At 47.6% G+C, this 20,772-nt stretch overlaps 1 protein-coding gene across 7 annotated transcripts in view; it reads left to right on the forward strand.

Annotated features, from left to right (window-relative positions):
* synj1 (synaptojanin 1) overlaps positions 1-20,772 on the forward strand; it is a 100,208-nt gene that overhangs the window by 64,906 nt on the left and 14,530 nt on the right. For all 7 annotated transcript variants that reach the window (XM_036967229.1, XM_036967233.1, XM_036967234.1 and 4 more), the window contains 10 exons: positions 112-196; positions 707-847; positions 3,491-3,683; positions 3,870-4,028; positions 11,966-12,122; positions 12,768-12,885; positions 14,055-14,267; positions 16,307-16,385; positions 16,651-16,816; positions 17,717-17,902. In XM_036967229.1, coding sequence (XP_036823124.1) covers positions 112-196; positions 707-847; positions 3,491-3,683; positions 3,870-4,028; positions 11,966-12,122; positions 12,768-12,885; positions 14,055-14,267; positions 16,307-16,385; positions 16,651-16,816; positions 17,717-17,902 — 1,497 coding nt within the window. The remainder of the gene's footprint in view (positions 1-111; positions 197-706; positions 848-3,490; positions 3,684-3,869; positions 4,029-11,965; positions 12,123-12,767; positions 12,886-14,054; positions 14,268-16,306; positions 16,386-16,650; positions 16,817-17,716; positions 17,903-20,772) is intronic.

Genomic DNA, 20,772 nt, shown 5'->3' on the forward strand with positions numbered 1-20,772 from the left:
AGCCTGTTCATTAGTATAGAACTGTTAGATAGAGCCTGTTCATTAGTATAGAACTGTTAGATAGAGCCTGTTCATTAGTATAGATCTGAATATTGTCTGTTCTCTCTGCAGACAGTAGAGCCAACCCACCAGATATCTTTGCCATCGGCTTTGAGGAGATGGTGGAGTTGAATGCTGGCAACATCGTCAGTGCCAGGTACACACACTCTCTCTCTGTTTCTCTCTCTGTCTCTCTGTTTCTCTCTCTCTCTCTCTCTCTCTCTGTTTCTCTCTCTCTCTCTCTGTTTCTCTCCCTCTCTCTCTGTTTCTCTCTCTGTCTCTCTGTTTCTCTCTCTCTCTGTTTCTCCCTCTCTCTCTGTTTCTCTCTCTGTTTCTCTCTCTCTCTCTCTGTTTCTCTCTCTCTCTCTCTCTGTTTCTCTCTCTCTCTCTCTCTGTTTCTCCCTCTCTCTCTCTCTCTCTCTCTATTTCTCTCTCTCTCTCTCTCTGTTTCTCTCTCTCTCTCTGTTTCTCTCTCTCTCTCTCTCTGTTTCTCTCTCTCTCTCTCTCTGTTTCTCTCTCTCTCTCTCTCTGTTTCTCTCTCTCTCTCTCTCTGTTTCTCTCTCTCTCTCTCTCTGTTTCTCTCTCTCTCTCTGTTTCTCCCTCTCTCTCTGTTTCTCTTTCTCTCTGTCTGTATGTTAATCCTCTCCTCTCCTCTCTCCTTTGTCAGTACGACCAATCAGAAGCTGTGGGCTGCAGAGCTGCAGAAGAACATATCCCGCGATCATAAATACGTCCTGCTGGCATCAGAGCAGCTAGTGGGAGTCTGCCTGTTTGTCTTCATTCGCCCTCACCACGCCCCCTACATCAGGTAATCCCTCACCACGCCCCCTACATCAGGTAATCCCTCACCACTCCCCCTACATCAGGTAATCCCTCACCACGCCCCCCTACATCAGGTAATCCCTCACCACTCCCCCTACGTCAGGTAATCCCTCACCACGCCCCCTGCATCAGGTAATCCCTCACCACGCCCTCTACATCAGGTAATCTCTCACCACGCCCCCTACGCCAGGTAATCCCTCACCACGCCCCCTACATCAGGTACGCCCTCACCACACCCCCTACGTCAGGTAATCCCTCACAACGCCCCCCACGTCAGGTAATCCCTCACCACGCCCCCTACGTCAGGTAATCCCTCACCACGCCCCCTACGTCAGGTAATCCCTCACCACGCCCCCTACGTCAGGTAATCCCTCACCACGCCCCCTACGTCAGGTAATCCCTCACCACGCCCCCACGTCAGGTAATCCCTCACCATGGTCAGGTAATCCCTCACCACGCCCCCTACATCAAGTAATCCCTCACTACGCCCCCTACGTCAGGTAATCTCTCACCATGGTCAGGTAATCCCTCACCACGCCCCCTACATCAGGTAATCCCTCACCATGGTCAGGTAATCCCTCACCACGCCCCCTACATCAGGTAATCCCTCACCATGGTCAGGTAATCCCTCACCACGCCCCCTACATCAGGTAATCCCTCACCACGCCCCCTACATCAGGTAATCCCTCACCGCGCCCCCTACATCAGGTAATCCCTCACCACGCCCCCTACATCAGGTAATCCCTCACCACGCCCCCTACATCAGGTAATCCCTCACCACGCCCCCTACATCAGGTAATCCCTCACCATGGTCAGGTAATCCCTCACCACGCCCTCTACATCAGGTAATCCCTCACCATGGTCAGGTAATCCCTCACCACGCCCCCTACGTCAGGTAATCCCTCACCATGGTCAGGTAATCCCTCACCACGCCCCCTACATTAGGTAATCCCTCACCATGGTCAGGTAATCCCTCACCACGCCCCCTACATCAGGTAATCCCTCACCATGGTCAGGTAATCCCTCACCACGCCCCCTACGTCAGGTAATCCCTCACCATGCCCCCTACGTCAAGTAATCCCTCACCATGGTCAGGTAATCCCTCACCACGCCCCCTACGTCAGGTAATCCCTCACCATGCCCCCTACGTCAGGTAATCCCTCACCATGGTCAGGTAATCCCTCACCACGCCCCCTACGTCAGGTAATCCCTCACCATGGTCACGTAATCCCTCACCACGCCCCCTACATCAGGTAATCCCTCGACAAGCCCCCTACGTCAGGTAATCCCTCACCATGCCCCCTACGTCAGGTAATCCCTCACCATGGTCAGGTAATCCCTCACCACGCCCCCTACGTCAGGTAATCCCTCACCATGGTCAGGTAATCCCTCACCACGCCCCTAAATCAGGTAATCCCTCGACAAGCCCCCTACGTCAGGTAATCCCTCACCATGCCCCCTACGTCAGGTAATCCCTCACCATGGTCAGGTAATCCCTCACCACGCCCCCTACGTCAGGTAATCCCTCACCATGGTCACGTAATCCCTCACCACGCCCCCTACATTAGGTAATCCCTCACCATGGTCAGGTAATCCCTCACCACGCCCCCTACATCAGGTAATCCCTCACCATGGTCAGGTAATCCCTCACCACGCCCCCTACGTCAGGTAATCCCTCACCACGCCCCCTACGTCAGGTAATCCCTCACCACGCCCCCTACGTCAGGTAATCCCTCACCACGCCCCCTACATCAGGTAATCCCTCACCATGGTCAGGTAATCCCTCACCACGCCCCCTACATCAGGTAATCCCTCACCATGGTCAGGTAATCCCTCACCACGCCCCCTACATCAGGTAATCCCTCACCATGGTCAGGTAATCCCTCACCACGCCCCCTACGTCAGGTAATCCCTCACCACGCCCCCTACGTCAGGTAATCCCTCACCACGCCCCCTACGTCAGGTAATCCCTCACCACGCCCCCTACGTCAGGTAATCCCTCACCACGCCCCCTACATCAGGTAATCCCTCACCATGGTCAGGTAATCCCTCACCACGCCCCCTACATCAGGTAATCCCTCACCATGGTCAGGTAATCCCTCACCACGCCCCCTACGTCAGGTAATCCCTCACCACGCCCCCTACGTCAGGTAATCCCTCACCACGCCCCCTACGTCAGGTAATCCCTCACCACGCCCCCTACATCAGGTAATCCCTCACCATGGTCAGGTAATCCCTCACCACGCCCCCTACATCAGGTAATCCCTCACCATGGTCAGGTAATCCCTCACCACGCCCCCTACGTCAGGTAATCCCTCACCACGCCCCCTACGTCAGGTAATCCATCACCACGCCCCCTACGTCAGGTAATCCCTCACCACGCCCCCTACGTCAGGTAATCCCTCACCACGCCCCCAACGTCAGGTAATCCCTCACCACGCCCCCAACGTCAGGTATGAGTGATTGTTTTGGCCGATTTAATGTGGTCACATCCATATCACACCTACAAGATAGCTGAAGAAACAGTTTTAGGAAAACGTGTTGTTCATTACATATTATGGAAAAATTTAGGGAAACATTTAACCAACTGAACGCATCCCTATTTATGTGTTATTTGTTTGGTTGACAGGGACGTTGCCGTGGATACCGTGAAGACGGGGATGGGCGGAGCCACAGGTAACAAAGGGGGAGTGGCCATCCGCATGCTGTTCCATACGACCAGTATCTGTTTCGTCTGCTCCCACTTCGCTGCCGGCCAATCACAGGTCAAGGAGAGGAACGACGACTACAACGAGATCACACGCAAACTCACCTTCCCCATGGTAACCACACACACACACACACACACACACACACACACACACACACACACACACAATAAAATATGTTTTACTCACATTTCTCCCTACTCTTCTCTCTCCTGTGTTTCTTGACTGTACTTTTCTCTGTGTGTGTGTGTGTGTGTGTGTGTGTGTGTGTGTTTAATCCTCCTTTTTTCTCTCCCCCAGGGTAGACTGCTCTACTCCCACGACTACATCTTCTGGTGCGGGGACTTTAACTACCGCATCAGTCAGCCCAACGAGGAAGTGAAGGAGTTAATCAGACAACAGAACTGGGAAGCCCTGACCGCCGGGGACCAGCTGGTGGACCAGAAGAACCAGGGACTGGTAAGGAGACACACACACACACACACACAGTTTGTATTTCTATTAGGTCTTTGTGGGATGTCACTTCTTGCCACTAAGGGGCAGTAACACATTATGGGTCAGGTCATAGGTCAGGGGGGGCAGGAATACATGATGATGGTCGTCAGGTCATAGGTCAAGGGGGCAGTAATACATTATGGGTCAGGTCATAGGTCAGGGGGGCAGTAACACATTATGGGTCAGGTCATAGGTCGGGGGGGCAGTAATTCATTATGGGTCAGGTCATAGGTCAGGGGGGGCAGTAATACATTATGGGTCAGGTCATAGGTCGGGGGGGGCAGTTATACATTATGGGTCAGGTCATAGGTCAGGGGGGGCAGTAATACATGATGGTTCAGGTCATAGGTCAGGGGGGGCAGTAACACATGATGGTTCAGGTCAGGGGGGCAGTAATACATGATGATGGTCAGGGGGGGGGGCAGTAATACATGATGATGGTCAGGGGGGGCAGTAATACATGATGATGGTCAGGGGGGCAGTAATACATGATGATGGTCATAGGTCAGGGGGCAGTAATACATGATGATGGTCAGGTCATAGGTCAGGGGGGGCAGTAATACATAATGATGGTCAGGGGGGCAGTAATACATGATGATGGTTAGGGGGGCAGTAATACATGATGATGGTTAGGGGGGCAGTAATACATAATGATGGTCAGGGGGGCAGTAATACATGATGATGGTTAGGGGGGCAGTAATACATGATGATGGTCAGGTCATAGGTCAGGGGGGGCAGTAATACATGATGATGGTCAGGGGGGCAGTAATACATGATGATGGTCATAGGTCAGGGGGGGCAGTAATACATGATGATGGTGAGGTCATAGGTCAGGGGGGGCAGTAATACATGATGGGTCAGGTCATAGGTCAGGGGGGGCAGTGACACATTATGGGTCAGGGGGGGTAGTAATACATGATGGGTCAGGTCATAGGTCAGGGGGCAGTAATACATGATGATGGTCAGGTCATAGGTCAGGGGGGCAGTAATACATGATGATGGTCAGGGGGGCAGTAATACATGATGATGGTCAGGTCATAAGTCAGGGGGGCAGTAATGCATGATGGTTCAGGTCATAGGTCAGGGGGGGCAGTAATACATGATGATGGTCAGGGAGGCAGTAATACATGATGATGGTCAGGTCATAAGTCAGGGGGGCAGTAATGCATGGTGATGGTCAGGGGGCAGTAATACATGATGATGGTCAGGTCTTAAGTCAGGGGGGCAGTAATGCATGATGATGGTCAGGGGGCAGTAATACATGATGGGTCAGGTCATAGGTCAGGGGGCAGTAATACATGATGATGGTCAGGTCATAGGTCAGGGGGGCAGTAATACATGATGATGGTCAGGGGGGCAGTAATACATGATGATGGTCATAGGTCAGGAGGCAGTAATACATGATGATGGTCAGGTCATAAGTCAGGGGGGCAGTAATGCATGATGATGGTCAGGGGGCAGTAATACATGATGGATCAGGTCATAGGTCAGGGGGCAGTAATACATGATGATGGTCAGGGGGCAGTAATACATGATGGGTCAGGTCATAAATTAGGTCTTGTTATTTTTCAATTATAAATTAATGTGAATTGGATATTTCTGCCTCACCGTTCTAAGCCAAAATCATCTCTGGTTGTTGGTCACGCGTATTATCTCTGGTCGATGTTGGCCAGGCGTATTATCTCTGGTTGATGTTGGCCAGGCGTATTATCTCTGGTCGATGTTGGCCAGGCGTATTATCTCTGGTCGATGTTGGCCAGGCGTATTATCTCTGGTCGATGTTGGCCAGGCGTATTATCTCTGGTCGATGTTGGCCAGGCGTATTATCTCCGGTCGATGTTGGCCAGGCGTATTATCTCTGGTCGATGTTGGCCAGGCGTATTATCTCTGGTTGATGTTAGTCACGCGTATTATCTCTGGTTTTTGGTCACGCGTATTATCTCTGGTTGATGTTGGCCACGCATATTATCTCTGGTTGTTGGCCAGGCGTATTATCTCTGGTTGTTGGCCAGGCGTATTACCTCTGGTTGTTGGCCAGGTGTATTATCTCTGGTTGTTGGCCAGGCGTATTATCTCTGGTTGTTGGCCAGGTGTATTATCTCTGGTTGTTGGCCAGGCGTATTATCTCTGGTTGTTGGCCAGGTGTATTATCTCTGGTTGTTGGTCACGCGTATTACCTCTGGTTGTTGGTCACGCGTGTTATCTCTGGTTGTTGGTCACGCGTATTATCTCTGGTTGTTGTTGGCCAGGCGTATTATCTCTGGTTGTTGGTCACGCGTATTATCTCTGGTTGTTGTTGGCCAGGCGTATTATCTCTGGTTGTTGGCCACGCGTATTATCTCTGGTCGTTGGCCAGGCGTATTATCTCTGGTTGTTGGTCACGCGTATTATCTCTGGTTGTTGTTGGCCAGGCGTATTATCTCTGGTTGTTGGTCAGGCGTATTATCTCTGGTTGTTGGCCAGGCGTATTATCTCTGGTTGTTGGCCAGGCGTATTATCTCTGGTTGTTGGCCACGCGTATTATCTCTGGTTGTTGGTCACGCGTATTATCTCTGGTTGATGTTGGCCAGGCGTATTATCTCTGGTTGATGTTGGTCACGCGTATTATCTCTGGTTGATGTTGGCCAGGCGTATTATCTCTGGTTGATGTTGGCCAGGCGTATTATCTCTGGTTGTTGGCCAAGCGTATTATCTCTGGTTGTTGGTCACGCGTATTATCTCTGGTTGTTGGCCAGGCGTATTATCTCTGGTTGTTGGCCAGGAGTAATATCTCTGGTTGATTTTGGCCAGGCGTATTATCTCTGGTTGTTGGTTGCGCGTATTATCTCTGGTTGATGTTGGTTACGCGTATTATCTCTGGTTGATGTTGGTTACGAGTATTATCTCTGGTTGTTGGTCACGAGTATTATCTCTGGTTGTTGGTCACGAGTATTATCTCTGGTTGTTGGTCACACGTATTATCTCTGGTTGTTGGTTACGCGTATTATCTCTGGTTGTTGGCCACGCATATTATCTCTGGTTGTTGGCCAGGCGTATTATCTCTGGTTGTTGGTCACGGTATTATCTCTGGTTGTTGGTCACACGTGTTATCTCTGGTTGTTGGTCACGCGTATTATCTCTGGTTGTTGGTCACGCGTATTATCTCTGGTTGTTGGTCACGCGTATTATCTCTGGTTGTTGTTGGCCAGGCGTATTATCTCTGGTTGTTGGTCACGCGTATTATCTCTGGTTGTTGGTCACGCGTATTATCTCTGGTTGTTGTTGGCCAGGCGTATTATCTCTGGTTGTTGGCCACGCATATTATCTCTGGTTGTTGGCCAGGCGTATTATCTCTGGTTATTGGCCAGGTGTATTATCTCTGGTTGTTGTTGGCCAGGCGTATTATCTCTGGTTGATGTTGGTTATCTTGTCTTTTCTGTAATGGCTTGATTGCCTTGACTACGTTCGCTCTCTTTGTCAGTTATTACAAGTATGACCTTTTCCTCTGCTATGTCCTCCATCATGCCGTCAATTACCTCTCCGGTGTGTGGAGATAAATCCCATGGAGGTTTGAGCAACGCATGCTGTGCCTTGTTGGAGGAGGGGTGATTGAAGCAGAATGATATGCCCAGAAATAAATCAGTCGGTCCTTGAGTTGGGCCAAAAGGTCACTGGTTTCAAATACCAGAAACGGCAAGGTGGAACAAATCTTCCCTCAAGCAAGGTTAAAGTTAACCCCCAACAACAAGTTCCCCCCCTGGGGACTGATGTCATGGATGTTGATGAAGGCAGCCCTCCGCAGTTCTCTGATTCAGTGCGGTCGGGGTAAATACAGACGACACGTTTAGTTTGAATTCATTTGTACAACTGACCAGGTTGTACCCTTTTCCCTTCCCTTTCCTGCTCCATCCGTCTACACAAGGGCTATAATGCCTCTTTAACAATCTCCTTAACTTTCTGGGTTTGCTGTATCCATTTGCAAAGCAATCAACCCGTTTTACTCTGGCTACGCCAGGATTTCAAAAATGTGTGATCAAGTGTTTTTGGTTGACATTTTCTGAAGGTGGGCTCATCCGCACAGTCCCGTGGACTTGTCAGACCGGATGAATAAATGAACCAGTGGTTGCCACGTGTCTAGCTCTTCTCCTGACGTTGACGTGCTGCTACTGCTACTATCTGCTCTCTGTCACCTCCTCTGATGGTTTCTATGATTCTTTGCGGACGCTGTTCAGATGAACTTTGAACTTTCCATTTTTACCTCTGTTCCACACGCTGCCTTCTTCTGACACCACAATACATTTTGCTTTTGTTCTTTCCAAACAGTGTACTCAAAACAATCCCAAACGGGGCTTTACCCTCAAAACAATCCCAAACGGGGCTTTACCCTCAAAACAATCCCAAACGGGGCTTTACCCTCAAAACAATCCCAAACGGGGCTTTACCCTCAAAACAATCCCAAACGGGGCTTTACCCTCAAAACAATCCCAAACGGGGCTTTACCCTCAAAACAATCGCAAACGGGGCTTTACCCTCAAAACAATCGCAAACGGGGCTTTACCCTCAAAACAATCCCAAACAGGGCTTTACTCTCAAAACAATCCCAAACGGGGCTTTACCCTCAAAACAATCCCAAACGGGGCTTTACCTCAAAACAATCCCAAACTGGGCTTTACCCTCAAAACAATCCCAAACGGGGCTTTACCCTCAAAACAATCCCAAACGGGGCTTTACCCTCAAAACAATCGCAAACGGGGCTTTACCCTCAAAACAATCGCAAACGGGGCTTTACCCCCAAAACAATCCCAAACGGGGCTTTACCCCCAAAACAATCCCAAACGGGGCTTTACCCCCAAAACAATCCCAAACGGGGCTTTACCTCAAAACAAACAGGGCTTCATCTTTTGCTGCAGCCATTGTTCACACCAATTGGTTCACGCTCTCAGATTTATTCCCTTATTAGCTTGCTGATAGGTAGCGATAGTGATACACCAGCCAGGCCTATTTGAAACATCGCCATCTACTGGTGGCATTTACCCTCCAGATTCAGAAGCTCGAAAACCCCTTTAGAAGAAAAAGCTTGAAAACCCCATTATATTTTTGTCCTAAGTCTAGTACATCTACAGGTAATTTACCAAAGTTACCAGAATCTTCAGTCATTTTGGCAATTAACAGGTAATCTATGGTAACTTTGGTCATTTATACTCAAATACCTTGTAAAAAAAATCTATTCATATATAGTATAACAAAATTGTTATATCTGTGTCCAGTAGTTTCTAGTAAACAGACCAGATGGTTCATGAGTTCCTAGTAGACAGACCAGATGGTTCATGAGTTTCTAGTAGACAGACCAGATGGTTCATGAGTTTCTAGTAGACAGACCAGATGGTTCATGAGTTTCTAGTAGACAGACCAGATGGTTCATGAGTTTCTAGTAGACAGACCAGATGGTTCATGAGTTTCTAATAGACACACCAGATGGTTCATGAGTTTCTAGTAGACAGACCAGATGGTTCATGAGTTTCTAGTAGACACACCAGATGGTTCATGAGTTTCTAGTAGACAGACCAGATGGTTCATGAGTTTCTAGTAGACACACCAGATGGTTCATGAGGTTCTAGTAGACAGACAAGATGGTTCATGAGTTTCTAGTAGACACACCAGATGGTTCATGAGTTTCTAGTAGACACACCAGATGGTTCATGAGTTTCTAGTAGACAGACCAGATGGTTCATGAGTTTCTAGTAGACAGACCAGATGGTTCATGAGTTTCTAGTAGACAGACCAGATGGTTCATGAGTTTCTAGGAGACAGACCAGATGGTTAATGAGTTTCTAGTAGACAGACCAGATGGTTCATGAGGTTCTAGTAGACAGACCAGATGGTTCATGAGTTTCTAGTAGACAGACCAGATGGTTCATGAGTTTCTAGTAGACAGACCAGATGGTTCATGAGTTTCTAGTAGACAGACCAGATGGTTCATGAGGTTCTAGTAGACAGACCAGATGGTTCATGAGTTTCTAGTAGACAGACCAGATGGTTCATGAGTTTCTAGTAGACAGACCAGATGGTTCATGAGTTTCTAGTAGACAGACCAGATGGTTCATGAGTTTCTAGGAGACAGACCAGATGGTTCATGAGTTTCTAGTAGACAGACCAGATGGTTCATGAGGTTCTAGTAGACAGACCAGATGGTTCATGAGTTTCTAGTAGACAGACCAGATGGTTCATGAGTTTCTAGGAGACAGACCAGATGGTTCATGAGTTTCTAGTAGACAGACCAGATGGTTCATGAGGTTCTAGTAGACAGACCAGATGGTTCATGAGGTTCTAGGAGACAGACCAGATGTCTAAAAAATGTTGTCTAATTAATGAAAAAAGCATCTAATCAACAATGGCGTTATTTTCAATTAACTCTGAAACTCTTCCAACTATTGTCTTCAACTGCCACCAGTTTGACACCAAAACATTTACAACAAAAATGAAACCTTAATATTTAACACCAATGGTATTCACTAAGTTGATGGTTTTTATTTAGGATAATGTTTTACGCTGTTGTCATTCAACAAAAAATATAATCTTCCTATTTGGTTGTTTTATTGATTTTACATGTGATAAGGCTGTACGGAGGGCCAGCGATAATTATGGACACCTGTGATAATGTTAGAGTTGCGTAAATTCAAATCTGGTATCAGGATAAATATAACAACGAGTCACCGATTTTATACTATGTATTTTTTATTAGCTAAGTAATAAATGGCAAATGCAACTTTCGTATATACGGGCTCACTGTAATAACACGCAGGGCAGAACAGAGAACTGACAGGATGTATGTAAACAGTGTTCTTTATACTGTGATAGACAGTTCCAACCCGTCTGTTGTCCTATCACAGTAGAGACTGGGCGTGGTTTAAACTTGCTCAGCCTATTGCAGGCGCTCAGGCGGGTCCCCGCCTCTTGGCGCTTCTGTTGATAGATGTAACTGTTGCTGTGAAGAACATCCAGGCGCTCATGCTCCATACCGTTATCTCGCACCTGGCTCCTGTTATCTAACAAAAGACCGCTTGTTCTGCAACCCCAACTCATTGAACAGTTAGTCTTCATGCTACTCTGTATTTTTCCATCATGAGAAAGTCCCCTGTCCCTGACACTTTTAACAATGTTTCAAGTCAGCTATGTTGCATAACACATACATACATCCATGCACACAAGCCAACAGCAGATAATATTCAATCATATATATATATGGTAATGGCTATAATGTAAAACACAGGATCCAACAATAATCTGATCTACCTAAAAAGGCCACTACTAGATGTCATCTGATAAAATTTCGTAATATTTCTTGAAAGTTACCAGAATTCTGGTAGTTTACTGGTAAATTTATAACCTCCCTTTGTAACCCTTTTGATGACCCATACAACCAACAGCCATACAACATAAACCAACCAGGCCCTAAGAGGTCTTTCTGAGCTGTCTAACCTCTACCGCTGCCTCCTCTAACCTTAACCCTGTCTAGGTGTTCTGTTGGTTCAGTCTTAGTTTGAGGCAGTGTCTAACTCCTCTCTGTCTTGTCTCCTCCTAGGTGTTCCGTGGGTTCAGTCTTGGTTTGAGGCAGTGTCTAACTCCTCTCTGTCCTGTCTCCTCCTCTAGGTGTTCCGTGGGTTCAGTCTTGGTTTGAGGCAGTCTCTAACTCCTCTCTGTCCCGTCTCTTCCTCTAGGTGTTCCGTGGGTTCAGTGTTGGTTTGAGGCAGTCTCTAACTCCTCTCTGTCCTGTCTCGTCCTCTAGGTGTTCCGTGGGTTCAGTCTTGGTTTGAGGCAGTCTCTAACTCCTTTCTGTCCTGTCTCCTCCTCTAGGTGTTCCGTGGGTTCAGTCTTGGTTAGAGGCAGTCTCTAACTCCTCTCTGTCTTGTCTCCTCCTCTAGGTGTTCCGTGGGTTCATCGAGGGCAATTTGGACTTTGCTCCCACCTATAAGTACGACCTGTTCTCTGACGACTATGACACCAGTGAGAAGTGTCGTACCCCCGCCTGGACCGACCGCTGCCTATGGAAGAGGAGGAAGTGGAACTTCGACAAGACTGGTGAGAGAGGTCGGCTTGGTGTTCGGAGGATGTCTGGTCCGTCTCACTGGTTTAAATAGTGGGGAGGATGTCTGGTCAGTCTCACTGGTTTGAATGGTGGATTGGTAGTGTGGGAGGATGTCTGGTCCGTCTCACTGGTTTAAATGGTGGATTGGTAGTGTGGGAGGATGTCTGGTCCGTCTCACTGGTTTAAATGGTGGATTGGTAGTGTGGGAGGATGTCTGGTCCGTCTCACTGGTTTAAATGGTGGATTGGTTGTGTGGGAGGATGTCTGGTCCGTCTCACTGGTTTAAATGGTGGATTGGTAGTGTGGGAGGATGTCTGGTCCGTCTCACTGGTTTAAATGGTGGATTGGTAGTGTGGGAGGATGTCTGGTCCGTCTCACTGGTTTAAATGGTGGATTGGTAGTGTGGGAGGATGTCTGGTCCGTCTCACTGGTTTAAATGGTGGATTGGTAGTGTGGGAGGATGTCTGGTCCGTCTCACTGGTTTAAATGGTGGATTGGTAGTGTGGGAGGATGTCTGGTCCGTCTCACTGGTTTAAATGGTGGATTGGTACTCAAGTATAAAGCAGCCATGCTCTGAGTTTTTAACATACAGTACACGTTTACTGTGTGTGTGTGTGTGTGTGTGTGTGTGTATGTAGCGGAGGAGATGAACATGGTCGGCCCAGTGGGAGAAGCAGAGGAACAGCAGCAGTACCCCTGGAGCCCTGGGGAGCTGAAATACTACGGGAGGGCTGAGCTCAAGACCTCTGATCACAGGTAACACACACACACACACACACACACACACACACACACATGACTCTGAAATACTACGGCAGGGCTGAGCTCAAGACCTCTGATCAGACTAGCACCGTCTAACCGGTCTCCTCATCTCTGTGTGTAGCCAGGCCTGTGATGCATGTTGAGGCTAGGTTATAGGTTATAGCTTTAAACTCCTCTCCCCATGCCTGTGATAAATGTTGAGGCTAGGTTATAGGTTATAGCTTTAAACTCCTCTCCCCTCCCCAGGCCTGTGATAAATGTTGAGGCTAGGTTATAGGTTATAGCTTTCAACTCCTCTCCCCTTCCCAGGCCTGTGATGGATGTTGAGGCTAGGTTATAGGTTATAGCGTTAATCTCCCCTCCCCAGGCCTGTGATAGATGTTGAGGCTAGGTTATAGGTTATAGCGTTAATCTCCTCTCCCCCCCCAGGCCTGTGATGGATGTTGAGGCTAGGTTATAGGTTATAGCGTTAATCTCCCCTCCCCAGGCCTGTGATGGATGTTGATGCTAGGTTATAGGTTATAGCGTTAATCTCCTCTCCCCTCCCCAGGCCCGTGATGGATGTTGATGCTAGGTTATAGGTTATAGCGTTAATCTCCTCTCCCCTCCCCAGGCCCGTGATGGATGTTGATGCTAGGTTATAGGTTATAGCGTTAATCTCCTCTCCCCTCCCCAGGCCCGTGATGGATGTTGATGCTAGGTTATAGGTTATAGCGTTAATCTCCTCTCCCCTCCCCAGGCCCGTGATGGATGTTGATGCTAGGTTATAGGTTATAGCGTTAATCTCCTCTCCCCCCCCAGGCCTGTGATAAATGTTGAGGCTAGGTTATAGGTTATAGCGTTAATCTCCCCTCCCCAGGCCTGTGATGGATGTTTAGGCTAGGTTATAGGTTATAGCTTTAAACTCCTCTCCCCTCCCCAGGCCTGTGATAAATGTTTAGGCTAGGTTATAGGTTATAGCTTTAAACTCCTCTCCCCTCCCCAGGCCTGTGATAAATGTTTAGGCTAGGTTATAGGTTATAGCTTTAAACTCCTCTCCCCTCCCCAGGCCTGTGATGGATGTTGAGGCTAGGTTATAGGTTATAGCGTTAATCTCCCCCCCCAGGCCTGTGATGGATGTTGAGCCTAGGTTATAGGTTATAGCGTTAATCTCCCCTCCCCAGGCCCGTGATGGCAGTGATGGATATAGATGTTCTGGAGGTGGATCCAGATGCCCGTCACCAGGTGTATAAGGAGGTGATCGCCCTGCAGGGTCCTCCCGACGGAACCATCCTGGTCTCCCTCTGTTCCTCCGGACCTGACGACTACTTTGACGACGCGCTCATCGACGAGCTGCTGGACAAGTTCGCTGTGTTTGGAGAGGTCATCCTCATCAGGTGACGGAAACACACACACACACACAAACACACACACACACACACACACACACACACACACACACACACACAGCTATGTTTTACTAGACTTATTCCCCTAACCCTTACCTTGACCCCTAAACCTAACCGCTAACCCTTACCTTGACCCCTAAACCTAACCGCTAACCCTTACCTTGACCCCTAAACCTAACCGCTAACCCTTACCTTGACCCCTAAACCTAACCGCTAACCCTTACCTTGACCCCTAAACCTAACCGCTAACCCTTACCTTGACCTCTAAACCTAACCGCTAACCCTTACCTTTGACCCCTAAACCTAACCGCTAACCCTTACCTTGACCCCTAAACCTAACCGCTAACCCTTACCTTGACCCCTAAACCTATCCACTAACCCTTACCTTGACCCCTAAACCTAACCGCTAACCCTTACCTTTGACCCCTAAACCTAACCGCTAACCCTTACCTTGACCCCTAAACCTAACCGCTAACCCTTACCTTGACCCCTAAACCTAACCGCTAACCCTTACCTTTGACCCCTAAACCTAACCGCTAACCCTTACCTTTGACCCCTAAACCTAACCGCTAACCCTTACCTTGACCCCTAAACCTAACCGCTAACCCTTACCTTGACCCCTAAACCTAACCGCTAACCCTTACCTTGACCCCTAAACCTAACCGCTAACCCTTACCTTGACCCCTAAACCTAACCGCTAACCCTTACCTTGACCCCTAAACCTAACTGCTAACCCTTACCTTTGACCCCTAAACCTAACCGCTAACCCTTACCTTGACCCCTAAACCTAACCGCTAACCCTTACCTTGACCCCTAAACCTAACCGCTAACCCTTACCTTGACCCCTAAACCTATCCACTAACCCTTACCTTGACCCCTAACCGCTAACCCTTACCTTGACCCCTAAACCTAACTGCTAACCCTTACCTTGACCCCTAAACTTCACCACTAACCCTTAAGCCTACTAGGTTGCATCCCAAATACAGGAGAGTTTCTCTCCAGGAACAGGGTTGGAGTTAAAAACTACAGGAGGTTTATCTCTCCAGGAACAGGGTTGGAGTTAAAAACTACAGGAGGGTCTCTCTCCAGGGACAGGGTTGGAGTTAAAAACTACAGGAGGGTCTCTCTCCAGGGACAGGGTTGGAGTTAACCTACAGGAGGGTATCTCTCCAGGAACAGGGTTGGAGTTAAAACCTACAGGAGGGTCTCTCTCCAGGAACAGGGTTGGAGTTAAAACCTACAGGAGGGTCTCTCTCCAGGAACAGGGTTGGAGTTAAAACCTACAGGAGGGTCTCTCTCCAGGAACAGGGTTGGAGTTAACCTACAGGAGGTTTATCTCTCCAGGGACAGGGTTGGAGTTAACCTACAGGAGGGTCTCTCTCCAGGGACAGGGTTGGAGTAAACCTACAGGAGGTTTATCTCTCCAGGGACAGGGTTGGAGTTAACCTACAGGAGGGTCTCTCTCCAGGGACAGGGTTGGAGTTAACCTACAGGAGGTTTATCTCTCCAGGGACAGGGTTGGAGTTAACCTACAGGAGGGTCTCTCTCCAGGGACAGGGTTGGAGTTAACCTACAGGAGGGTCTCTCTCCAGGGACAGGGTTGGAGTTGAAACCTACAGGAGGGTCTCTCTCCAGGGACAGGGTTGGAGTTAAAACCTACAGGAGGGTCTCTCTCCAGGGACAGGGTTGGAGTTAAAACCTACAGGAGGGTCTCTCTCCAGGGACAGGGTTGGAGTTAAAACCTACAGGAGGGTCTCTCTCCAGGGACAGGGTTGGAGTTAACCTACAGGAGGGTCTCTCTCCAGGGACAGGGTTGGAGTTAAAACCTACAGGAGGGTCTCTCTCCAGGGACAGGGTTGGACAGCCCTTCTTAGTTAACTTGCTCACTTTTTGACCAACTTTTTTTGTTGTCTTGCTTATAATGCAATCCGTTCTTTTTATAAGGATCAATCCCATCCATTCCAGACAATCGATCAGATATTGAACATGCTTCTCTTGTAACACCCTGAATTGTCTCTCCTGTCTAGGTTTGTGGAGGAGAAGATGTGGGTGACGTTTCTAGAGGGTTATTCTGCTCTGGCTGCCCTGTCTCTGAGCGCCTCCACGGTGAGCACACAACCTTACACTGAGCATACAGATACACGGCAACACTAAGACAACGCCACGGCAACACTAAGGCAACGCCACGGCAACACACTGGGACAACGTTGATTCACACACTGAGAAGCTGCATTGTAATATCTCTCTGTGTGCGTGTCTCTCTCTGTGCGTGTGTGTCTCTGTGCGTCTCTCTGTGCGTGTCTCTCTCTCTGTGTGTGTGTGTGTGTGTGTGTGTGTGTGTGTGTGTGTGTGTGTGTGTGTGTGTGTGTAGGTTCTGGGTAAGGTGATAGACATCCGTCTGAAGAGTTCAGGTTGGATTAAGAGTCTGGAGGAGGAGATGAGTGTAGAGAGGATCTGTGGATCTGTCCCTACTTCCGCCAGCTCCTCTCTGCTGGCCGAGGACGCTGATATGGGAGAGGATGACTACGATATGGAGGGTAAGGGAGGAGGGGTTTAAGAAGGCTGATGTGGGAGAGGATGACTACGATATGGAGGGTAAGGGAGGAGGGGTTTAAGAAGGCTGATGTGGGAGAGGATGACTACGATATGGAGGGTAAGGGAGGGGGGTTTAAGAAGGCTGATATGGGAGAGGATGACTACGATATGGAGGGTAAGGGAGGAGGGGTTTAAGAAGGCTGATATGGGAGAGGATGACTACGATATGGAGGGGGGTTTCAGAAGGCTGATGTGGGAGAGGATGACTACGATATGGAGGGTAAGGGAGGAGGGGTTTAAGAAGGCTGACGTGGGAGAGGATTACTACGATATGGAGGGGGGTTTAAGAAGGCTGATGTGGGAGAGGATGACTACGATATGGAGGGTAAGGGAGGGGGGTTTAAGAAGGCTGATGTGGGAGAGGATGACTACGATATGGAGGGTCAGGGAGGGGGGTTTAAGAAGGCTGATGTGGGAGAGGATGACTACGATATGGAGGGGGGTTTAAGAAGGCTGATGTGGGAGAGGATGACTACGATATGGAGGGTAAGGGAGGGGGGTTTAAGAAGGCTGATGTGGGAGAGGATGACTACGATATGGAGGGTAAGGGAGGAGGGGTTTAAGAAGGCTGATGTGGGAGAGGATGACTACGATATGGAGGGTAAGGGAGGGGGGTTTAAGAAGGCTGATATGGGAGAGGATGACTATGGTTAAATCCATCCTCCATATTGCCTTCTTCCAAGCTGTATAGTTAGTAAAGAGAGAGCACTATGCCGAGGAACAGCCCACCGTAACAGTCCACCTCTAGGCAAGTCAATGGGCTTTTCCTAGCGAGGCTTTCTGTCTTGATAGATTCGTGCGTGTGTGTGTGAGACTTCTCTCTCTGTGTGTCTTTCCACCAGGCGATGTGGATGAGGAGGTGGAGGATATTCTCCCCCAACACCTTCAGCCTGGCGCAGGCCCCGGGCCCCTCTCCTCCCCCTCCCCCTCCCCACGGGGCAGCCCCTCTCACTCCCCCACCCACGGAGAACCAGCTGCCCCCAGCAGACCCAGTCGATCTGCCCCACGCTCTGCTGGACCACCGCAAGGTACACACACACACACACAAACCCGAACACTGCAATGTACACACTCACTGCCAGACTCTAGCAAGGTACCATTGCACACACACACACACACGTGTAAGGACATATATTGAAGGGTGTATATATATATATATATAGAAGTGGTCTGTATTCAAAAGTGACCAAAACATCAGCCAGGAAGCATAGGAACTGAGAAGTGGTCTGTGGTCACCACCTGCAGAACCACTCCTTTATTGGGGGTGTCTTGCTAATTGCCTATAATTTCCACCTGTTGTCCATTCCATTTGTACAACAGCATGTGAAATTTATTGTCAGTCAGTGCTGCTTCCTAAGTGGACAGTTTGATTTCACAGAAGTGTGATTGACTTGGAGTTACATTGTGTTGTTTAAGTGTTCACTTAATTTTTTTGAGCAGTGTATAAAACTGTATATATATATAGAAGGGTATATATATATAGAAGGGTAAATATATATATATGGAAGGGTATATATATATATAGAAGGGTATATATAGAAGGGTATATATATATATATATATATATATATATATATAGAAAGGTATATATATATATTGAAGGGTATGTACAGTGCCTTGCGAAAGTATTCGGCCCCCTTGAACTTTGCGACCTTTTGCCACATTTCAGGCTTCAAACATAAAGATATAAAACTGTATTTTTTTGTGAAGAATCAACAACAAGTGGGACACAATCATGAAGTGGAACGACATTTATTGGATATTTCAAACTTTTTTAACAAATCAAAAACTGAAAAATTGGGCGTGCAAAATTATTCAGCCTCCTTAAGTTAATACTTTGTAGTGCCACCTTTTGCTGCGATTACAGCTCTAAGTCGCTTGGGGTATGTCTCTATCAGTTTTGCACATCGAGAGACTGAAATGTTTTCCCATTCCTCCTTGCAAAACAGCTCGAGCTCAGTGAGGTTGGATGGAGAGCATTTGTGAACAGCAGTTTTCAGTTCTTTCCACAGATTCTCGATTGGATTCAGGTCTGGACTTTGACTTGGCCATTCTAACACCTGGATATGTTTATTTTTGAACCATTCCATTGTAGATTTTGCTTTATGTTTTGGATCATTGTCTTGTTGGAAGACAAATCTCCGTCCCAGTCTCAGGTCTTTTGCAGACTCCATCAGGTTTTCTTCCAGAATGGTCCTGTATTTGGCTCCATCCATCTTCCCATCAATTTTAACCACCTTCCCTGTCCCTGCTGAAGAAAAGCAGGCCCAAACCATGATGCTGCCACCACCATGTTTGACAGTGGGGATGGTGTGTTCAGCTGTGTTGCTTTTACGCCAAACATAACGTTTTGCATTGTTGCCAAAAAGTTCAATTTTGGTTTCATCTGACCAGAGCACCTTCTTCCACATGTTTGGTGTGTCTCCCAGGTGGCTTGTGGCAAACTTTAACCAACACTTTTTATGGATATCTTTAAGAAATGGCTTTCTTCTTGCCACTCTTCCATAAAGGCCAGATTTGTGCAATATACGACTGATTGTTGTCCTATGGACAGAGTCTCCCACCTCAGCTGTAGATCTCTGCAGTTCATCCAGAGTGATCATGGGCCTCTTGGCTGCATCTCTGATCAGTCTTTTCCTTGTATGAGCTGAAAGTTTAGAGGGACGGCCAGGACTTGGTAGATTTGCCGTGGTCTGATACTCCTTCCATTTCAATATTATCGCTTGCACAGTGCTCCTTGGGATGTTTAAAGCTTGGGAAATCTTTTTGTATCCAAATCCGGCTTTAAACTTCTTCACAACAGTATCTCGGACCTGCCTGGTGTGTTCCTTGTTCTTCATGATGCTCTCTGCGCTTTTAACAGACCTCTGAGACTATCACAGTGCAGGTGCATTTATACGGAGACTTGATTACACACAGGTGGATTGTATTTATCATCATTAGTCATTTAGGTCAACATTGGATCATTCAGAGATCCTCACTGAACTTCTGGAGAGAGTTTGCTGCACTGAAAGTAAAGGGGCTGAATAATTTTGCACGCCCAATTTTTCAGTTTTTGATTTGTTAAAAAAGTTTGAAATATCCAATAAATGTCATTCCACTTCATGATTGTGTCCCACTTGTTGTTGATTCTTCACAAAAAAATACAGTTTTATATCTTTATGTTTGAAGCCTGAAATGTGGCAAAAGGTCGCAAAGTTCAAGGGGGCCGAATACTTTCGCAAGGCACTGTATATATATATATATATATATATATAGAAGGGTATATATATATATATATATATATATATATATATAGAAGGGTATATATATATATATATATATATATATATATATATATATATATATATATAGAAGGATATATATATATATATATAGAAGGATATATATATATATATATAAGGGTATATATATATATATAGAAGGGTATATATATATATATAGGATATAATAAACATAATAATAAGGATATATATATATAAGGTTTACTGATATAAATGAACATTGTCATTGTGCTCTTTCAGGAGTGTTAAGCCCCTCCCCCAGCAGGAGAAGTAGCGTTGACCTAGCAGGTAAAACAGTGTTAAGTCCCTCCCCCATCAGGTAAAACAGTGTTAAGTCCCTCCCCCATCAGGTAAAACAGTGTTAAGTCCCTCCCCCATCAGGTAAAACAGTGTTAATTCCCTCCCCAGCAGGTAACACAGTGTTAAGTCCCTCCCCCAACAGGTAAAACAGTGTTAAGTTCCTCCCCCAGCAGGTAACACAGTGTTAAGTCCCTCCCCCAGCAGGTAAAACAGTGTTAAGTCCCTCCCCCAGCAGCAGTACTAGCGTTGACCTGAGGTAAAACACAGGGTCCCGTGTATAGGTAGCTGTCTTCGTGCCTGTCTGCTGGTTTGGT

The sequence above is a fragment of the Oncorhynchus mykiss genome, chromosome Y (genome assembly GCF_013265735.2).
Source record: "Oncorhynchus mykiss isolate Arlee chromosome Y, USDA_OmykA_1.1, whole genome shotgun sequence".
Taxonomy (NCBI): Eukaryota; Metazoa; Chordata; class Actinopteri; order Salmoniformes; family Salmonidae; genus Oncorhynchus; species Oncorhynchus mykiss.